Source organism: Gossypium raimondii, chromosome 5 (genome assembly GCF_025698545.1).
Source record: "Gossypium raimondii isolate GPD5lz chromosome 5, ASM2569854v1, whole genome shotgun sequence".
Lineage (NCBI taxonomy): Eukaryota > Viridiplantae > Streptophyta > Magnoliopsida > Malvales > Malvaceae > Gossypium > Gossypium raimondii.
Genome location: NC_068569.1, coordinates 29,790,249 through 29,806,920, shown reverse-complemented (window position 1 = coordinate 29,806,920; position 16,672 = coordinate 29,790,249). Strand labels below are relative to the sequence as shown.

The 16,672-nt window shown below is 31.6% G+C and overlaps 2 protein-coding genes across 8 annotated transcripts; one reads left to right on the top strand and one right to left on the bottom strand.

Annotated features, from left to right (window-relative positions):
* Window positions 1–26: 26 nt before the first annotated feature.
* Window positions 27–8,705, bottom strand: LOC105770979 (uncharacterized). 4 transcript variants are annotated; one of them, XM_052631496.1, is made up of 5 exons: window positions 7,883–8,693; window positions 5,844–6,568; window positions 3,878–4,977; window positions 2,771–2,826; window positions 27–1,881 (listed from the first exon to the last, which is right to left on the bottom strand). In XM_052631496.1, exon 5 carries the CDS (start codon window positions 1,030–1,032, stop codon window positions 250–252), a length of 783 nt encoding a protein of 260 aa, XP_052487456.1. In that variant the 5' UTR covers window positions 1,033–1,881; window positions 2,771–2,826; window positions 3,878–4,977; window positions 5,844–6,568; window positions 7,883–8,693; the 3' UTR covers window positions 27–249. The 4 variants fall into 4 exon arrangements, with proteins under 4 accessions (XP_052487456.1, XP_052487455.1, XP_052487454.1 ...); XM_052631495.1 differs by lacking the exon at window positions 2,771–2,826 and adding an exon at window positions 5,238–5,304 and having other exon boundaries at window positions 1,028–1,881; window positions 7,883–8,705; XM_052631494.1 differs by lacking the exon at window positions 2,771–2,826 and having other exon boundaries at window positions 1,028–1,881; window positions 7,883–8,092; window positions 8,234–8,705.
* A 3,708-nt stretch (window positions 8,706–12,413) lies between these two features.
* LOC105770976 (ubiquitin-conjugating enzyme E2 20) lies at window positions 12,414–15,304 on the top strand. Of its 4 annotated transcripts, none has more exons than XR_001126362.2 (6): window positions 12,414–12,685; window positions 13,226–13,253; window positions 14,108–14,338; window positions 14,497–14,628; window positions 14,819–14,878; window positions 15,030–15,110. XR_001126362.2 is itself a non-coding variant. In XM_012592358.2 (6 exons), the coding sequence occupies exons 1-6, from the start codon at window positions 12,549–12,551 to the stop codon at window positions 15,083–15,085; spliced, it is 576 nt and encodes a 191-aa protein (XP_012447812.1). In that variant the 5' UTR covers window positions 12,420–12,548; the 3' UTR covers window positions 15,086–15,304. The 4 variants fall into 4 exon arrangements, 3 of the variants coding, with proteins under 3 accessions (XP_012447812.1, XP_012447813.1, XP_052486730.1); XM_012592358.2 differs by having other exon boundaries at window positions 12,420–12,685; window positions 14,497–14,560; window positions 15,030–15,304; XM_012592359.2 differs by lacking the exon at window positions 12,414–12,685 and adding an exon at window positions 12,708–13,093 and having other exon boundaries at window positions 14,497–14,560; window positions 15,030–15,304.
* The last annotated feature ends 1,368 nt before the right edge of the window (window positions 15,305–16,672 follow it).

The following is a 16,672-nucleotide window of genomic DNA, read 5'->3' as shown; positions in this document are numbered from 1 at the left end:
TAAAAGAATATTCAAACCCATTCAAATGACTTCCTCTTAACTTTCATGGATTATTATTATTTTGTGTGTATTTTCCATCAAATACAACATATACGAGGATGCTGGAACATTACAAATCACCTAAAACACACACATACACTACCAAAAGACTGGACTTAATAACTGTACATTGCGCCGTCATCAAGTGTCGTTAAAACGCATGGATTTGGGCTCAAGCACAGTATCTAATCTTTGGACAATGAAGTGTCGTTAAAACGCTAGTGTCTGCACTACATTTTGTATGATGTTCATCCAGACCATCTTTGGACAATGAAGTTTCCCTTGCCTCCAATCATTTCCCGAACCAGTATCAGATTTGGGCTCAAGCACAGTATCTACTCTAGAAACGCAAGGATCAACAGCCTCCCCAAGAGCTCCTGATACTGCAATAGAAACACCTGGTCCCTGTTCAGCAACGTGATTTCTTACGGCATTTAGATTGGCCAAAGCAGCAGTTCTATGAACATAAACCGACTCAGCCTTGCTGCCATCAACAACAATATCATCACCAACACCTTCAGAAATTGGCTCAGTCTGGCCCACATCAGAAACCATAGCTTCCACTGCCTCAGAATCTCTATGATCTATTAGCCTCCCATTTTTTTCGTCTGATAAGTTCAGGTCAGTTTGCAAACTCACTTCCCTGTTAATATCAGATTCATCAAAGTCCATGCTCACAATAGAGGAAGGCAAGTCCTCCATTTTGGACACCAACTTTTTGCTGCAAACAACTGAGCTCTCCAGGACACAAGCATCTCCCGTATCACTGCCATCACCAATTGCATCATCACTTTTGGGTGTTCCAATGCTTCCAGTTCTTGGATGTATCAAGTCCAGTCCAAGGCATTTGTGAGCTTTGCTAAAGAAAACCTTGCATTGATCCCTGGAACTTGTTCCAACAGATTGTGAGATCATTCCAAAATCCTTACCATAAGACAAGACGGCCTGTATAAAGACAGATTTTTCCTCATCCAACCAATCAGCAGGATCCATTTCCCAACAACTATTATCTGAACAAGTATCATCAATATTCAGAGTGGCATCAGATGTTGAAGGCCTTTTAGCCACAGAATTAACTTTTTCGCATTTCCACTCACAGTGGTAGGCTTTCTCCAGGGTCAGCAGAACCAATGATGCAAGAACTCATTGCCTTGGAAGACAAAGAACCACAGATACCTGCTAAAACATCAGCAGCTACAGCTACTTCATCCTTCCAAATAATTTCAGAACTGCTTGACCTTTTAGCAATGCTATCATCAAATTGAGATGTTCTAGAATTGCAGTGGCTTTCTATAAAGATCCTACCTGAAGATGTTTTCTGATTTTGCATGGCATTTTCTGCATGAGCTGTTATAACTGAAGCTGCACCCAGAACATCAAGGGATGCAGCATTAAAATCACGGCTCCACTTTTTCCTAGATGTCAACAAGTAGGTATTCATAAAAGACTTCCCCTGCTTACTCAGATCAAGCTTCTTTTTTCTCTCAAAACATTCAGACTTGAGGTTTTTGTAATAGAACTCGACACAATCTGCAGTTGTCTTGTGATCAAGAAAAGAGGCAATCTTTCTGAAGTCCTTCCCAAAGGCAGCCAACTTATCTATAAAAATTTCCTTTTCTTCAGATGTCGAAGGATTGATCAAAGCTCTTTCCTTCTCAGCAGCACATGGGTCTTCAACCAGTCCATTACTAGAGATAAACCTAGAAACCTGCTTCTCTTTCTCATCCAAAACTAATCCTGGCATCTTCAAAGCAATCCTGTAAAGCCTGCCATTGGAATCTAGAAGCAGTTTGCTTGCAATATTAATCATCACTGTCCTAGGTTCCAGGATCAAATATTGTGCTGCAAAAACAACCCCAGAAAGTAATTATATGCATCAGTATCTATAAAAGTAAGTCCTTAAAACAATCTTCCAGAAAAATAGAACAAAAATAGATAGACATTTAAAGAAAACAAAAAATATATCAGCAACACTGGTTAAGGCAAATCCAAGTTGAAAGTGAGCAGCTTAATACATTCACTTGGTACTAAAAAGAAATAACACTAAAACAGTTACAAGCATAGAAACAACATTTGTACAGATGAAAGCATTCAAGTAAAAAATATGAAGGAAAATAGAGGTTCCAAGTGTTTTACTATTTTCAGCAGGAAAACTAAGGCCATAAAGCAAATCCCAGTTAAATTACTCCAAAATCCCAAGTTTTGAGCACTCTCACAAGCAATCCCAAATATTTCCTAGAAATCATGATAGCTTGAATGGTTTTAGAATATACATTGCAGATATTTAACAATCCGACATTTACAGCAGCATAAACTTAAGCCAAATCAAATATTAAATGACATTCTCCCAACTCCAAAGTAGGATCAAACAGAAAATTTTCTACAGAAATAGTCTTGCAAGTAAGCAATCTGTACTACCAGTCATACTAGTGCACGAGTCATTGAGGAAGATGCACCCCAATGCATCCAACCTACCCTATATTCATCAGATATCAGGCATTAGATGGAATGTAGTATACTAGTGTTAGTAACCTCAAGCATCTCTCTAGCACCAAAATAAGAAATTTCCAAGAAATCATAAATAGACTTTTACATGCAATGAATTTCACCAGTTGAAAGGCAATAAACCGTTACTTTCTATGTATTCTACTTACTACCAGATATTCACAGACAAAAACCCAATATATCTAATAATATGAATGACTGACCACAAGAACATATAGAAAAGCACCTTGAAACTAGGAGATAAGTTGAACTTCATATCCTCTAAACTGCTGCATCTTCCACCTATAAACAAGTAAAGGTTCAGCTAGAACAATCATCTCTTTGCATGGACCCCAGCATCCAGCATGTTAATCTATTCAATTCCATGCCAAATCAAATTGTCATGGAAGTATTTGTTTACCATGATATCATTGATTACTATTTTATTTAAAATCAAATAAACCTCAAATCTTAGCTTGAAAGAACAGAACCTGGATTACCCTCTTGTCTATATATAATTTTTAAAAATTCTTGCTTGTAGTTCTACTTTCTTCCAGAGTAAATTCTAGCTAGAACAATCATCTCTCTGCAAGGACCCCAGCATCCAGCATGTTAATCTATTCAATTCCATGCCAAAGCAAATTGTCATGGAAGTATTTGTTTACCATGATATCATTGATTACTATTTTATTTAAAATCAAATAAACCTCAAATCTTAGCTTGAAAGAACAGAACCTGGATTACCCTCTTGTCTATATATAATTTTTAAAAATTCTTGCTTGTAGTTCTACTTTCTTCCAGAGTAAATTCTAGCTAGAACAATCATCTCTCTGCAAGGACCCCAGCATCCAGCATGTTAATCTATTCAATTCCATGCCAAATCAAATTGTCATGGAAGTATTTGTTTACCATGATATCATTGATTACTATTTTATTTAAAATCAAATAAACCTCAAATCTTAGCTTGAAAGAACAGAACCTGGATTACCCTCTTGTCTATATATAATTTTTAAAAATTCTAGCTTGTAGTTCTACTTTCTTCCAGAGTAAATTCTCCTATTTCACATGGTAATCTTCAGCGACACTTCTATAATAATTTCATGTCCATTAAAGTTGATAAGGATGTAAATTGTTAATATGATCCACAATTCAATTTTATAAGATTTAATCCTTCAACATTATACCTCACATGCATTCAAGTTTAGAAAAAATGATCACAAGAAAAAAGACAAAAGCCAAGCAGAAACAATGAAGTGTAACATACTTGAAATAAAGGTCATTCAACAATATGCAAAATCACAACAAAAGTAGCAACACATAAAGCTACTCTAAAGCAGGAGGCTAAAACAATTACCAGAAGTGAGTGAGAAAGAATGGAGGAGCAATGCTTTTGGTAGCCACCATCTGTTGAACATAAACTAAATTCATACTTCTTCTGAGACTTTGCATGGCGTTTTCTCACTGACAGTAAGCGCATATCTTCATTCCATGCATGGTGAAATGCCTTAAACTTTAGCGACAAACTTCTCTCCTTAAATCTTAAGTACTGCTTCTGCATTGCAATCCTTTTCCTGATTGAGGAATCAGTCTGGCAGCTTGCTGCATTGTGAATTTCAGAAATCTCATTTCTATACCGGTCTTTTGGCAATCGGTTATTAAATACTTTACAAGCTCCATTTTCCAATTCCTTATAAGGGGTCAGTATTTCAACATATACTATATTTTCTCTACCAGCATCATAGTTTAAAGATCCAGGAACATGTGCATTGTCATCTATCTTTTTGACCATACTGCCTTCCGCAGAAATGGGTGTACAACTCCCTTCGTTACTTGAAGCAGTCACTAAAACCACCTCATCCATTGTTGTCAATTGACTGGTATCCAAATTATCTGATGCAGAAACCACTTTCTCCAAAGACAATGGTTCCACAAATTTAGAAACTACCATCAATATCCCCATCTTTTACATCAGCATTCACTTCTTCCAGGACACCATTACAAAGGGGAAGCTTTTCCCTAAGAACATTACCACAACCATAACAGATACAATCTTTTGTTCCTCACAAGTTTTCCCATTTTCCTCATCAGGAAGAGAACTAGATGTTGCTGGCAATTGACATCTGCTTCAAGAGTCACATTCAACAACTTAAGTTCATATTTTCAAATGAATTAATTTCAGTTTCAATCATCTCCAATGCCCTCAAAACATCACCTTTACATGGTAAAAACTTATTTATTGCAGTAGACCAAACAAAATCACCGTACTAGGATCATCAGACTGAAGTAAATCAATAAGTGAAGAGCCCAAATGAATAACTGAATTGGTATCCAATTTCTCAAAACTAAAAGCTGACCCTCCCGGATGATTTTGAGACCTAAGACTCGGAGAACTACATAAGTTACTAATATCATTATCAAAATTTGCAGCTTGGAAAAATGATTTATCTTCCACACCTGTAACAACCAGGAATATTTTGGCAACAAATGAGAAAGCATACTCATAAGTCATTAATACAATCAATATAGAAAACAGACAAAGGGAGAAATGGTATCATTTATGATTCTGCAATTTGACATTTCCAATTAAAAAAAAAGAACTCCTTCAAACATGACCTGGAAGCTACAAGAAACATAAAGAAGAAAACAACTATTTACAACATAGGTTAAATTCTTAACTAGGAGCAACAAATCTTGAAAAATATTTGAAGTTTTACCATTTAAAATAGGACACGAGAATTCTCTAGAGTTTGGCTCTAGCTCTACCCCATAGAGCGATGGCACCTAGGAATTGACAAAAGGAAAAGAGCTATCACCTCATAAAGAAGACTACTGATATAGTGTTTGCTTTAAAGGGAAAGGCAGAGTCAATGATGGATATGTAATAAAAAAGTACTTATTTAGGCATTTGAAACAAGCAAATGGTCATGGCAGTGACAAGAGTCGCATAACTGTGAAATAAGAGCCAGTTAAAGATCGTAGGGGAAAATAAAGGCACATAGATTTAGAAGAGACCAAGACTAGTCCTAAACATCAATTTAATACAAGACTTACAAGTTACTAAGAATGGCCAGGGAGGAGAAGTGGAAAGTCAAGAACATATGATCAAACAAAGGTCATGCTGATAATAAGTCACAAGAATGTTATTGCTGGGCATAAAAGGGAATGGTCAGAAAAAGCACATATATTTTATAATTCAAAGACCACTTCTATACAGCATTCCAATTAACCAGACAGGACTTCAATAAAATAGCCATTGATATTACACCTGTCTTAGATACATTTGCTTAACACTTGATTTATAAGAAAATCTAAGCATTTACCTGGTGAGGAACCACAATCAACAGATGAGGGAGTTGCAGAAGAAGAACAATCAGAAAATCCAAGAACTCTAGGGCTCTTGTCAGCCAAGTTAGAACTCATAGAATTGCTGGATTCCGTACTACCAGCAGAAGTTGTAGCCTCAACTCTGTTCATGCTTTTATCAGGGCATTCAACTTTCTTTTTTTCATATTTTGCTAGACCCTGCCCCCATCCAAGGCATGGCTTCTTTCTTGGTGTTGTCTCACCAGAAGGTGCAGCAGATATGACACAGGCTGCTGCATCCCCAGAATGTGACTGGATTGGGATCAAAGTTTTTGTTGTAACTTCCATTCTCCAGAATCTATACCTCCTAAGCTCTTTGAGCTACTTGAATGGCTAAACCCTGAACCCCATGAAGACAAGCTTCTAGAGCAGCTCCACTTAAGAGGCTTCCAATTAATCGAGCCTACAGAATTCCCTCTCTCACATCTTTGTCCTGTGCCTAACCCATTGACACCACTAGTCTTATTATCATGTAGGTCCTTTTGAAGTTGCTCTGATGTGTTTACAAAGTCAGAGTATAAGAAGTGTAAAAATAGCATATCATCGACCGAAACCATTCATTATTCACATATACACAAGAAACTGACTGATGGCAGCTCTCATCACCTAAGATCTTGTCACCTGAATGTGATGGCATGAATCCGTGACCACCATTTTCCTTGGCAAACAGATGCCAACCACCCTGCTTACCATTAAGTGCATAAGATATTTAAACAACCAAAGGGAAGACAAAAATATTAACTCAAGAAACGTGTGTATATATGTAAGGAAATGAGTTGAATATATATAAGATTGCATTTGGTGAAGTTGTGTCATAGTATCTTTCCACGTTATTGATTGGATTTTGATTCTCAATATGCACATTGTAACATAATTTTAATATATTTTATTTTTGAATATCGCTTATGTTATATTTGAGAATGATAGCCTCCATTACATTTTGAAGATCACCTATGTTTAATGTTTTGGTGAAAGGCAATTCTAAGGATCAGCTATCTGAGAACGGTCATCTATGTTATATTTTAAAAAACTCCTATGTTTAAATGTTTGGCGAAAGGCAATTCTAAAGATCACATATGAGAGCGACCGCTTATGTTATATTTTGAAAATTGCTTATGCATAATGTTTTCGTGAATGTCAATTCTAAAAATCACCTACAATGAAACCCATAAGGTCACAAAACTAAAAATTACATTTTCACAAGGTCATGAACTTGAGTGTTGTCAAGGGCGCAAGACACCTTCTAGGCACTAGAACTCTTGTATTGCCTCAAGCATAAGGTGGAAAAAGGCACTAGCCTAAGTGAAGTAGTGCGCAATATGTATATGTATGAGTTTTTGCAAGTTTATGTGTATATATAATATAAAAAATTTAAGATAGTAGGAAACTCCAAAGTGTGGTCTAGCTTATCTACAAAATATGTAATTTTTTATTGGTCAATATGCATGATTTCCTTATGGTCAATGTTTGTCGTTGAATGCTCAAATATTGAGAAGTATAGAGTCTGATATTATCCTTTCTTACTAGAAAAGGTATATCAAATGAAAAAACTGAAAAATAAAAGAGAATAGTATAGAAACCCCAAAAATAATCATTCCTTCAAAATGGAAAAGTAGAAGAACACTAAAATACTAAACCCATGCATCAAAAGCGAAGTTAACGTCCAATGGAAATGATAGAGAAAGAAAAATAGGAAAGAAAAACACAACCCGGAAAGCAAATTTTGATTTATTAAGAAAAGCGAAACTAGGGGGAACATAGAAAAGGAAAAAACTCATTAACTAAAATGAAAGTGTCTAGAATGAAACAAAAGAAAAGAACGACAGATACTGCCAAAAGATGTTAAATCTAAAAATCCCCAGAATCTAACCAATCCTTAGTCCCCACAAAAAAAATAAATATATAAATAAACCTACCATGCAAAGCTCATGATGATACAATCCTAACTTTCAAATATCAGTGACACAAACGATGTAAAACGAAGGAAAGAACATACCAGGAGGACGACGGAAGTCAGCGGAGCCCCAACGGGTGAATTCTCTAAAGGGCCCGTCCGGATAAGACGACATAACTCACTCCTCTCGTGCCTCTTCTCCTTGCAATAGTCCTCGCGACCCCAATGCAACGGTTATGATGGCATCAAATCGCATGAGGCAGCAGATCCCCACAAAATGCCACTGTGTCTTTTTCTCCAGAATACCAAACCCTGAAAAGCCGAGCACGTTTTCCATAACCAGAAGCAAAAAAGAAAGATATCTAGTGGTTCTAACTATGACTTCTCACTTCCAGAAATCAAAATGGAACCGTCACGAAGTAAACATATAGCCATTTTACAAGTGAAAATTACGTCACTGGATTTCGAGTGTCAGTGAACTGGATCCAACTGCGTTCAGACGGTGGCGGTCTCCGGCTCCGGAAACAGCTTTTTCTGTTTCAATCGGAAAAATCGAAGAGTGAATATTCTTGGAAATTCTTAGTGTTTGTTTGGAAAGAAAATCTGTACGGGCCGAGAAAATGAGAGATCGTGAGGCCGATATGGGACAAAGAGCCTTGAGAGAGAAGAATGACAGATGGCCTTACGTAACTCAACGCCACTATTACACTAACTTTATTCAGTTTAATTCTAATTTTAATCCCTCTACTTTCTAATCGCAAGGCAAAGCAACCACAAAATTAAGAATATGTCAGTCGATTGGTGGAGTGAATTGAGGAGGTGCGGGAAATCGGAGTAGGGGGAGGGACGGTGGGATGAGAGAGAGAGGGATCGGAGAGTGGTGGTAGCGGGAGGGAGACGAGATGGGGAGAGAGGGAAGGAAAATGACGGTTTCGCTAAGTGCTAGTTCTAATGCTTTTGAAAATTGGTGTGAAAAAGTTATTTTAAAAATTGATTTTAAGAAATTTGGTTTAAAATTTAATTGTTTAGTATTGCTGTTAAATAATATTTTTGAGAAATAAAATGTTCATTTTAAACATGTTATTATCAAGTAATAAATATGCATTTAAATAATATTTAAGTTAGTTAATATTATTATATTTTAGTAATAATATAAAAATTATTATAATTTGTTGTTAATATTTTAATATATAAAATATAAATTGTAAATATTTTTAAGTAATAAATATTAATTATTTATAAAATTTAATTAGAATATATAAACTATATTTTAAATATTTGTAATTAGTATTTTAAAAAATATTTTTTATTTTTAATTAATGATTTTAACACAATTGTAATTAAATACCAAAAAAAAGAGAAAAATACTATGTTATTGAAGGGGTGAAAAATTAATTAAGCACTAAAAGTATTTTTGGGAGAGGAAAAGTTAAAATTTTTAGCTTCTTATTTTCAGCTCCTTTTCAAAAGTGCTTTTCAAAAGCATTTCTGAAAAGCTAAAAATTTCAGTCAAAAGCAGTTTGTTCTTTACAGCTTTTCTTTCAAAAGTATTTTTGGAGTCAGAAGTGCTTTTTTTATGCAAGGAAGAACTGGCCCTAAATCTCTAATGAAAAATGGTTAGGATATCTGGTTTGTTAGTGACTGAGTTACAAGTTTAATGATTATTTTGTTATTAGAACCAAAATTGAATGACTATTGATATAATTTACCCTTAATTTATTTACATAACATGGTTGAATCTTTCCACTGAACCGTTGACTTGAAATTTAGTTGGTTAATAATTTATATTTTTGAAATTTAAAAATTAACAGTTTAATTTTGTATACAATAAATTAATAAAAAACAATTCAAATTTATCTATTTACTAATTACATTAATTTTATAAAATTTTATAAAATATAAATATCAAATTTTGATAAAAAATAAAAATAAATTTCATAAAGTAAATAGACGAAATCATATTTTAAACCCACTTGGTAAAAGTATTAGGAAGTATTTATATTTAGGGTGGATTACATTTTACTCCTCTACTGAAAAATAAGTAAATTAGTCTATCTCATTAAATTTTATTTGCCAAATGATGACTTTATATGTTAATTTAAATGATTAATTACTAATTTGGTCTTTGAATTATATAGTTAAAATATCATTTTAATTTAAAATTTTTTCTTAACAATAATGCTAAAAAGTTAAAAAGGATTAAATAAAAAACAATTAAATGATGATGTGGCAATGATGGACCAATCAACAAATTTTGATATTATTATGTTTTAACTTTTTTGCCTAATCCTCAATTTATTTCTTATAAACCTCTAGCCCAATCACATTTTAACACATGGTAATATAATTTTTAAAAACAAAATTACAAAATATAAAATATTTTAAAATTTTAAAAATAAATTTTAATATTTTAAAATCAAAATTAATTTTAGGATCCTCATTCTTCTTCTTAAGTTACTCATAAAACCTTGAAAATATCGATGCTAAACCATTGGAAAACAGTAAAACACGAGAGATTGAATGGTTGTTTGTAAGATTTTTTCTTTTTTCCTAATGTCTGGAGTGTGATAAAAAAAAATCCTATTAGCAACTGAACAACGAAGAAGATAAACAATGCGATGAGTTTTTTTGTTAATATTTTCGGATTTCAAAAAATATTTTTCTTTTCAAAAATGTAACTTCTTTATTTTTAATTTTTCCAACTTTTTTAGAATTATTGTTAATAAAATTTTAAAAATTTAAAATGATATTTTAGTTCAAGGACTAAATTAGTAATTAACCATTTAAATTAACATATCATATTATCATTTAACAAATAAATTTTAACAAAAAACTAATTTACACGTTTCAAAATGTATAAAATTAATTTATCTAGTTTTCAATTAAAAACTTAAATACAATCCGATCCTATATACAAAACTTCTCTAATACTTTTACCGACCCACTTTATTTGATCAGCTTTCACCGTCTGCCCACCGAACTAAAATAATATTAAATTTTATTTTAAAAATTAATTAAATATTAAAAAAATACTTTTTGTTATTTTATTCAAATTTTGGGAACGGACCCGCCCTTTGCGCATCATTTGTTGTTCCAAGATGGCCCTCATGTGGCCAAAAGCCTAAAACATCTGGTAATTTTACTATTTTATTTCATTAAACATCCTTTTTAAAAAAGTAATTTAATTTCTGCACTTACAGATAATTATTAAGGACTTTAATTATTTTTGCATGACACTTGTTGAATTTTGTGAGTAGAATTTTTAAAAAATCTTGACTTAAATGCTAAAAACCCTTTAGAATAATTAAAATTAATTAAACTCTTAATTAAAAACTGTAATAAATTAAGTTATTGAAATATAGTTCTCTATCGAAATTCCTCATTAGTGTTAATTGATGACGTGATAATTAATATAGCAATTGACATGAAAAATAATAATGTAATTGGTGATGTAGTGTTTTACGTGAAAAGTACTTACTCGAATGGTTTAATTGATTTTAGAAATTATAGAAATTTATTAAAAATATAAAACCTATAAAAATAAATAATTATAAAATTATAAAAGCAGCAGTAATTCTTAAAATCAATATTTAATACTTTTAATGATTCATATACTTTATATAAAAAAACACATTTTGCAAATTAATCCCAAAACATTCATATTTTTCAAAAAATAAAAATAAAAATAAAAATAAAAATAAATACTACTATATAATAATTAGGTTAAAAATTAATATAAATTTTAGTAAATAGTCATTTTTAAATTAAAAGTAGTAAATATAATATATACTATTTGATTTATGGTAATGTACTTTTTTTAATTCCACAAGTAAATTAAAGAATAAAAATTGACATGTGTTTTATATTTTAATATTTTATATTTTATAAAACACTTCTCATCATCTAACATCATCTTAACAAATATCAAATATTATAATAATTCTTAATTTCAAAATTTGGAAAATTTTAGGTTAAATTCATTACTAGTCTATATACTTTGTGAAAGTTGTGGATTTAGTCATACTTTAATTTGATATTTTTAACCCTATACTTTGCAAAATTTAAAATTTCAATCCTCGCCAAAAGATATCAATTAATTTCATTCAATTTCATTTGGTTGTTTTAAAATTTAATGCGGCAAACATATTAACACATATATAATATTATGTTAATTTGTTATTTTCACATATTCTTGAATAAAAATTCAGTTAATGGATTAATGACTATAAATTTTCGTCAATATTAAAATTTTAAAATTTGAAAAGTATACGGGCTTGGAATATGATCGAATTGGAGCATATGGGTTAAATAACCGTATGCATAGTAAAGACTAGTAATTAAATTTAACCAAACGAATTTAATCATTATTGTTTGAGTGATGAATAAAATTTAAAATTCCAAAAATACAAAGATTAAAATTGAGTATTTCAAAAATACAAAAACTAAAATTAATCAAATTAAAATAGAATTATTAAATCCAAAACTTTCATAACCTACAATGTTAATAGCAGAATTTAAATATTGTACGAAATGATTATAATAAATTAATAATTAGAATAAAAATAATTTATTTTAATTATAAATATTAAACAAAAAAACCATCGTCGTGGCAGCATTATATCCATTCGGATAAAAGTAAAATAAAATAGAAGGAAAGCAAAATCTCTAACTGCTAATCTTGAAACTGATTGATTTATTTTATTTTGAAACTCGATCATTGAATTCTGACCGTTGATTTCATTTGTTCTCTTTTCAAAATCTTTGCTTGATGGAAGTCCGACCCAATCAAACGGTGGACAATTCGTCGACCACGCCGCAACAGCATCAACGCCATGCAGCTGCCGCTTCATCTAAACAACCCGTTTCCACTACCAACGCCGTTGACACCACTTCCGTTACTCAAAGGTACAGAAGTGTCTTTTTTTTTTTTTTTACGTTTTCTGTTTGGTTCCTGCGAAAATATGACGAAGGAAAAAGAAAGAACAAAAGCAATTTAAAAAAATAATCTTGGGTTTTCTTTTTGATTATATAGAAAATATTGGAAATCAAATGAAGTCGTTTCTTTCTTGGGTTTTTCTTTTTCTGTTTTCATTTTTCGGGAAAATTTGTTTCTATTTGCTTTCTTGGCTCTAGTTTCTTTCATGTTTAACTCGGTGAAGTAGTGTCTTAACTCTGTTTTAGCGTAGTAACTGGATGGCCTTTTAATTGTTTTTATTTTTTTAGTTTCAGGCTGTAAAACAATAGAAAGTTTGGAATTTAACTTGTAAAGATTTAAAATTTTTCTTTTTCTGGAAAATTTTATTCATTTTTCAGGTAATTGTCTAGTTGCCTAGAAATTCATGGAAAAGTTAAGAATATAAATAATAATATTTTTAATGATTATTTTAATTTTAAATTTTAATTGAATTCATCTTATAAGGGTTTACTGCAATTAATATTTTGCAGGCTTCAAAAGGAGCTGATGGCTCTCATGGTATGTGAATCTTTTCTACTGCTTTTATATTCAAAACTATTTTGTTTTTGTATATTTTAGTATATCATAATCATGTTTAAGATATTTCATTTTTATATATTTTAATAAATGAATAATTCGTATTATATAGATTTGGACATATTAGTGTTCGTATTATATAGTTCTTGGTCTTTGGTATGTTTAAATGATCTATACAAGGATAAAAGGCACCTAATTTTGAAGATTAGTAGCTTAGTTTTCTCTGGATTGACCATTGGGGGATGGGAAATTTGAACTCGGGAATATCGTTTCTGGAGGAAATGTTTGGTTACCGATTAAGCTGGTGGTATAATACAATGTGTAAACCTTAGCTCTGTCTAAGAGTTTCGTATGTTTCATTGAATATTGTATTGTGCCTGCGGCATATTTCTAGAAAATAGACCTGCCTAACTTGAAATGAGTATTTTTTTTATGTGATCGTATGTGGTTTTGATGTTTTAGGTTACAATGGTTGACTGACTTGAGTGGATGCTGATGTGCACCTGAGCACACATGTACATTTTCGAGTATGCATGTATTCAGAAGCACGCAAATGCATTTGATTCTATGTTGCTCTGCCTTTTTATTTTTCTTGAAGTATCTGTGCATGGGTATGAGGATGTGATTCTCTAAGGACTCTCACAATACATGTTAATCTTGAAAAGAAATAGATATACCCGTGTCTGACATTCACATTCCAAGTTCGAGTAAGATAGATTCAATTTAATTAGAGAATAGAGATAGTGTCAAATGACTCACAGACAAAAACCTATCAGACTTCAAGTTACAAAGTAAACCCGTGTCCAAGTAACATATGATATTGTCTTTTGCTGCAGATGTGTGGAGGTGATCTTGGAGTGTCGGCCTTTCCAGAAGGCGAAAGCATTTTCACATGGATTGGCACAATTGAGGGTGGAAAGGGAACCCTGTACGAAGGTTTATCATACAAGCTTTCCTTGCATTTCACGTCAGAATATCCTTTCAAGCCACCTCAAGTAAAGTTTGAGACAATGTGCTTTCATCCCAATGTTGATCAGTTTGGTAATATTTGCCTTGACATTCTTCAGGTATCATTTCGACTTTGTGTGTATTGTAAAACTATATGATGCCAATGATTGTATGATGAGATTAAGACAAAAGAATATTTCCAGTTTTCGTCTCTTTTACTTTCATGTTTACCAATGTTTTTGTGATACTCTCAAATTCTTTGTTTATATAATTACAGGATAAGTGGTCTTCGGCTTATGATTGTAGAACCATTCTTTTGTCAATTCAAAGTTTACTAGGAGGTCTGCTAGCTCTTCCCTACTAGTTTGATTCTATGTTACTCGGACTCGGGTATGAATGCTGGATACGGGTATGTATCCAACATGGAAATGCTCACTTCTTTTAGAAGTTTTTCCCATACCTATATACGGATGTGTTGGACCGGATAATGGACACTAGTGCTTCGTGAAAATGAAGAGAGTTAGAGTAACATAGGTTTGACCTATAAAACTGATGGACTCTTAGTTCCACTAATTGTTTATGAACTTTCTTACGTGCAGAGCCAAATCCGGAGAGTCCGCTCAACACCTATGCCGCAGCACTGTGGAACAATAAAGAAGGTAAAAAAAATTAGGTCTTTTTTAAGTCAGTTGTAGGTTTCCTCTTTGAACCGAACTGATCGACTGCACAGTTAAAGCAACAAATCAACTTTTGCAATGCTATGAAACTTATTGCTAACAGATTCACTATGAATTTTCCCTTGTTTTCCAGATTACAAAAAAATGGTCCAAGAACAATATTTTGGTGGAAAAGCGTATGAGAGCTGATATGTAGAGCCCCTTCTTCGGAGGCCAGCATGTTGTTTTTATGGTTGAATTTGTCGATAAAGCTCCGAGGTAAGAGCAATATAATTCGGAGTTTAACAGCAGTGGCCTCAATCAATGTACATTCGGGTTTACCATCCGATTCAATTTTATACATTGTTACAAGAGAAACACACAGAAACTTGAATAAATATGAATAAATATGTATGCTATGTACTGCAATATGGAATTGTTAATTGGATTTTGAACTCTTAAGCATGATATTGACTTGGTAGATATTTATCTAAACCTATTTAGGCCTCAATAGAGCCCAGGATGGTCCAAGCTTGTTTAAATCGATTTATATATATATATATATATATAATCTAAAATGATTTTTAATTTATTTTAGTAATTTAATAATTTCCTTTTATTAAGTTTAACTATAAATTATTTAACATATTTTCTAGGGTTGACTATGCACGAAGGTGATTAATGGGAAAGATTTTTATTTAAGTTATTGAACTATTGAAATTGTTGTTATATAATCTTCTCCATCTATACCACTTATACCAATCGAAAGTTATCTTCTTTTTATTTTATTGTTTAGTTTTTATTTTCATTAAACAACTTTGAATGTCATGAATTTATGAATAAAAATTCAAATAACTTTCTTCTTTGATCTCCGATGATGATTGTTAGAGGTATATTTTTTTATTTGTTGAATCGTCGTTTGGAGCTCGTTAGTCGGACTTAAAAAATCTCTTTAACAACCCAGTGATTTAAATAAAAATTTTGAATAATTAGTAACTTAAATGAAACTTTCTAATAGTTAAATGATTATTTTATAATTTTTAAAGTTGAGTTATCAAAATATAAAATTAATAATAATTAAATGATTTTAAGCGTAGTTTACCCATTTTAAATATTTATTAGACAATATTGTATGAGTAAACATGATGAAAATTTTCACGTCCTTTCTTCATGCATACGTTGTACTGTTAAAAATAATAATAAATTTATCGGAGTGAATAAATGATATTTTGATTGAAATAAAAAATTAAAATATTAAATATAAGAGAGTTGAATGTTTGATAAGAGTATTATAAAACTCGTTGATAAAATCTAAAACACCGATATATCAAATAATTATTCAGAATATAATGATATTTTAATTTCAAATCTTATCGTGCATATTTTAAAATTTTGAATGAAATATAAAATAATAAAAACATCTTCATATTATATAAAAACTAAGTTCTTAATAAATCTGTAATTAAATTTAATAGTGAATAACATCATCTATTTAAATAATGATATAAATATTTTTTTATTATTAATAGCGTCGGACAGTCGGAAGTTAATAAAAAGCAATAGAAAGCTGATTCAACGAATAATCCCTCAAGTAAAATGAGTAAGTAGGCCAATGAATGTGCAGATGCAGGGATAATTGGATTATTTTAGTATATTAAAGAATTAAAAGCAAAAACAAAATCAACAAGTTGTAACTTATTTTTATCAATCAGTACCAAATTATGTGCCGTATGTTTCCATTGACTAGATCTATATTTAAGCTACAGGAAATTACAACGTTAAATACAATTATAGGTT

What these genes read in the sequence shown, in the direction of transcription:
- LOC105770976 (XM_012592358.2), top strand. Translation starts at nt 12,549, where the DNA reads ATGGAAGTCCGACCCAATCAAACGGTGGACAATTCGTCGACCACGCCG. An exon ending in AGGAGCTGATGGCTCTCATG is followed by an intron (nt 13,254 to 14,107) that starts GTATGTGAATCT and finishes CTTTTGCTGCAG; the next exon opens with ATGTGTGGAGGTGATCTTGG. An exon ending in AATTCAAAGTTTACTAGGAG is followed by an intron (nt 14,561 to 14,818) that starts GTCTGCTAGCTC and finishes TCTTACGTGCAG; the next exon opens with AGCCAAATCCGGAGAGTCCG.
- LOC105770979 (XM_052631495.1), bottom strand. Translation starts at nt 3,938, where the DNA reads ATGTTCAACAGATGGTGGCTACCAAAAGCATTGCTCCTCCATTCTTTC. An exon ending in TTCTTTCTCACTCACTTCTG is followed by an intron (nt 1,882 to 3,877) that starts GTAATTGTTTTA and finishes TTGTTTTTGCAG; the next exon opens with CACAATATTTGATCCTGGAA.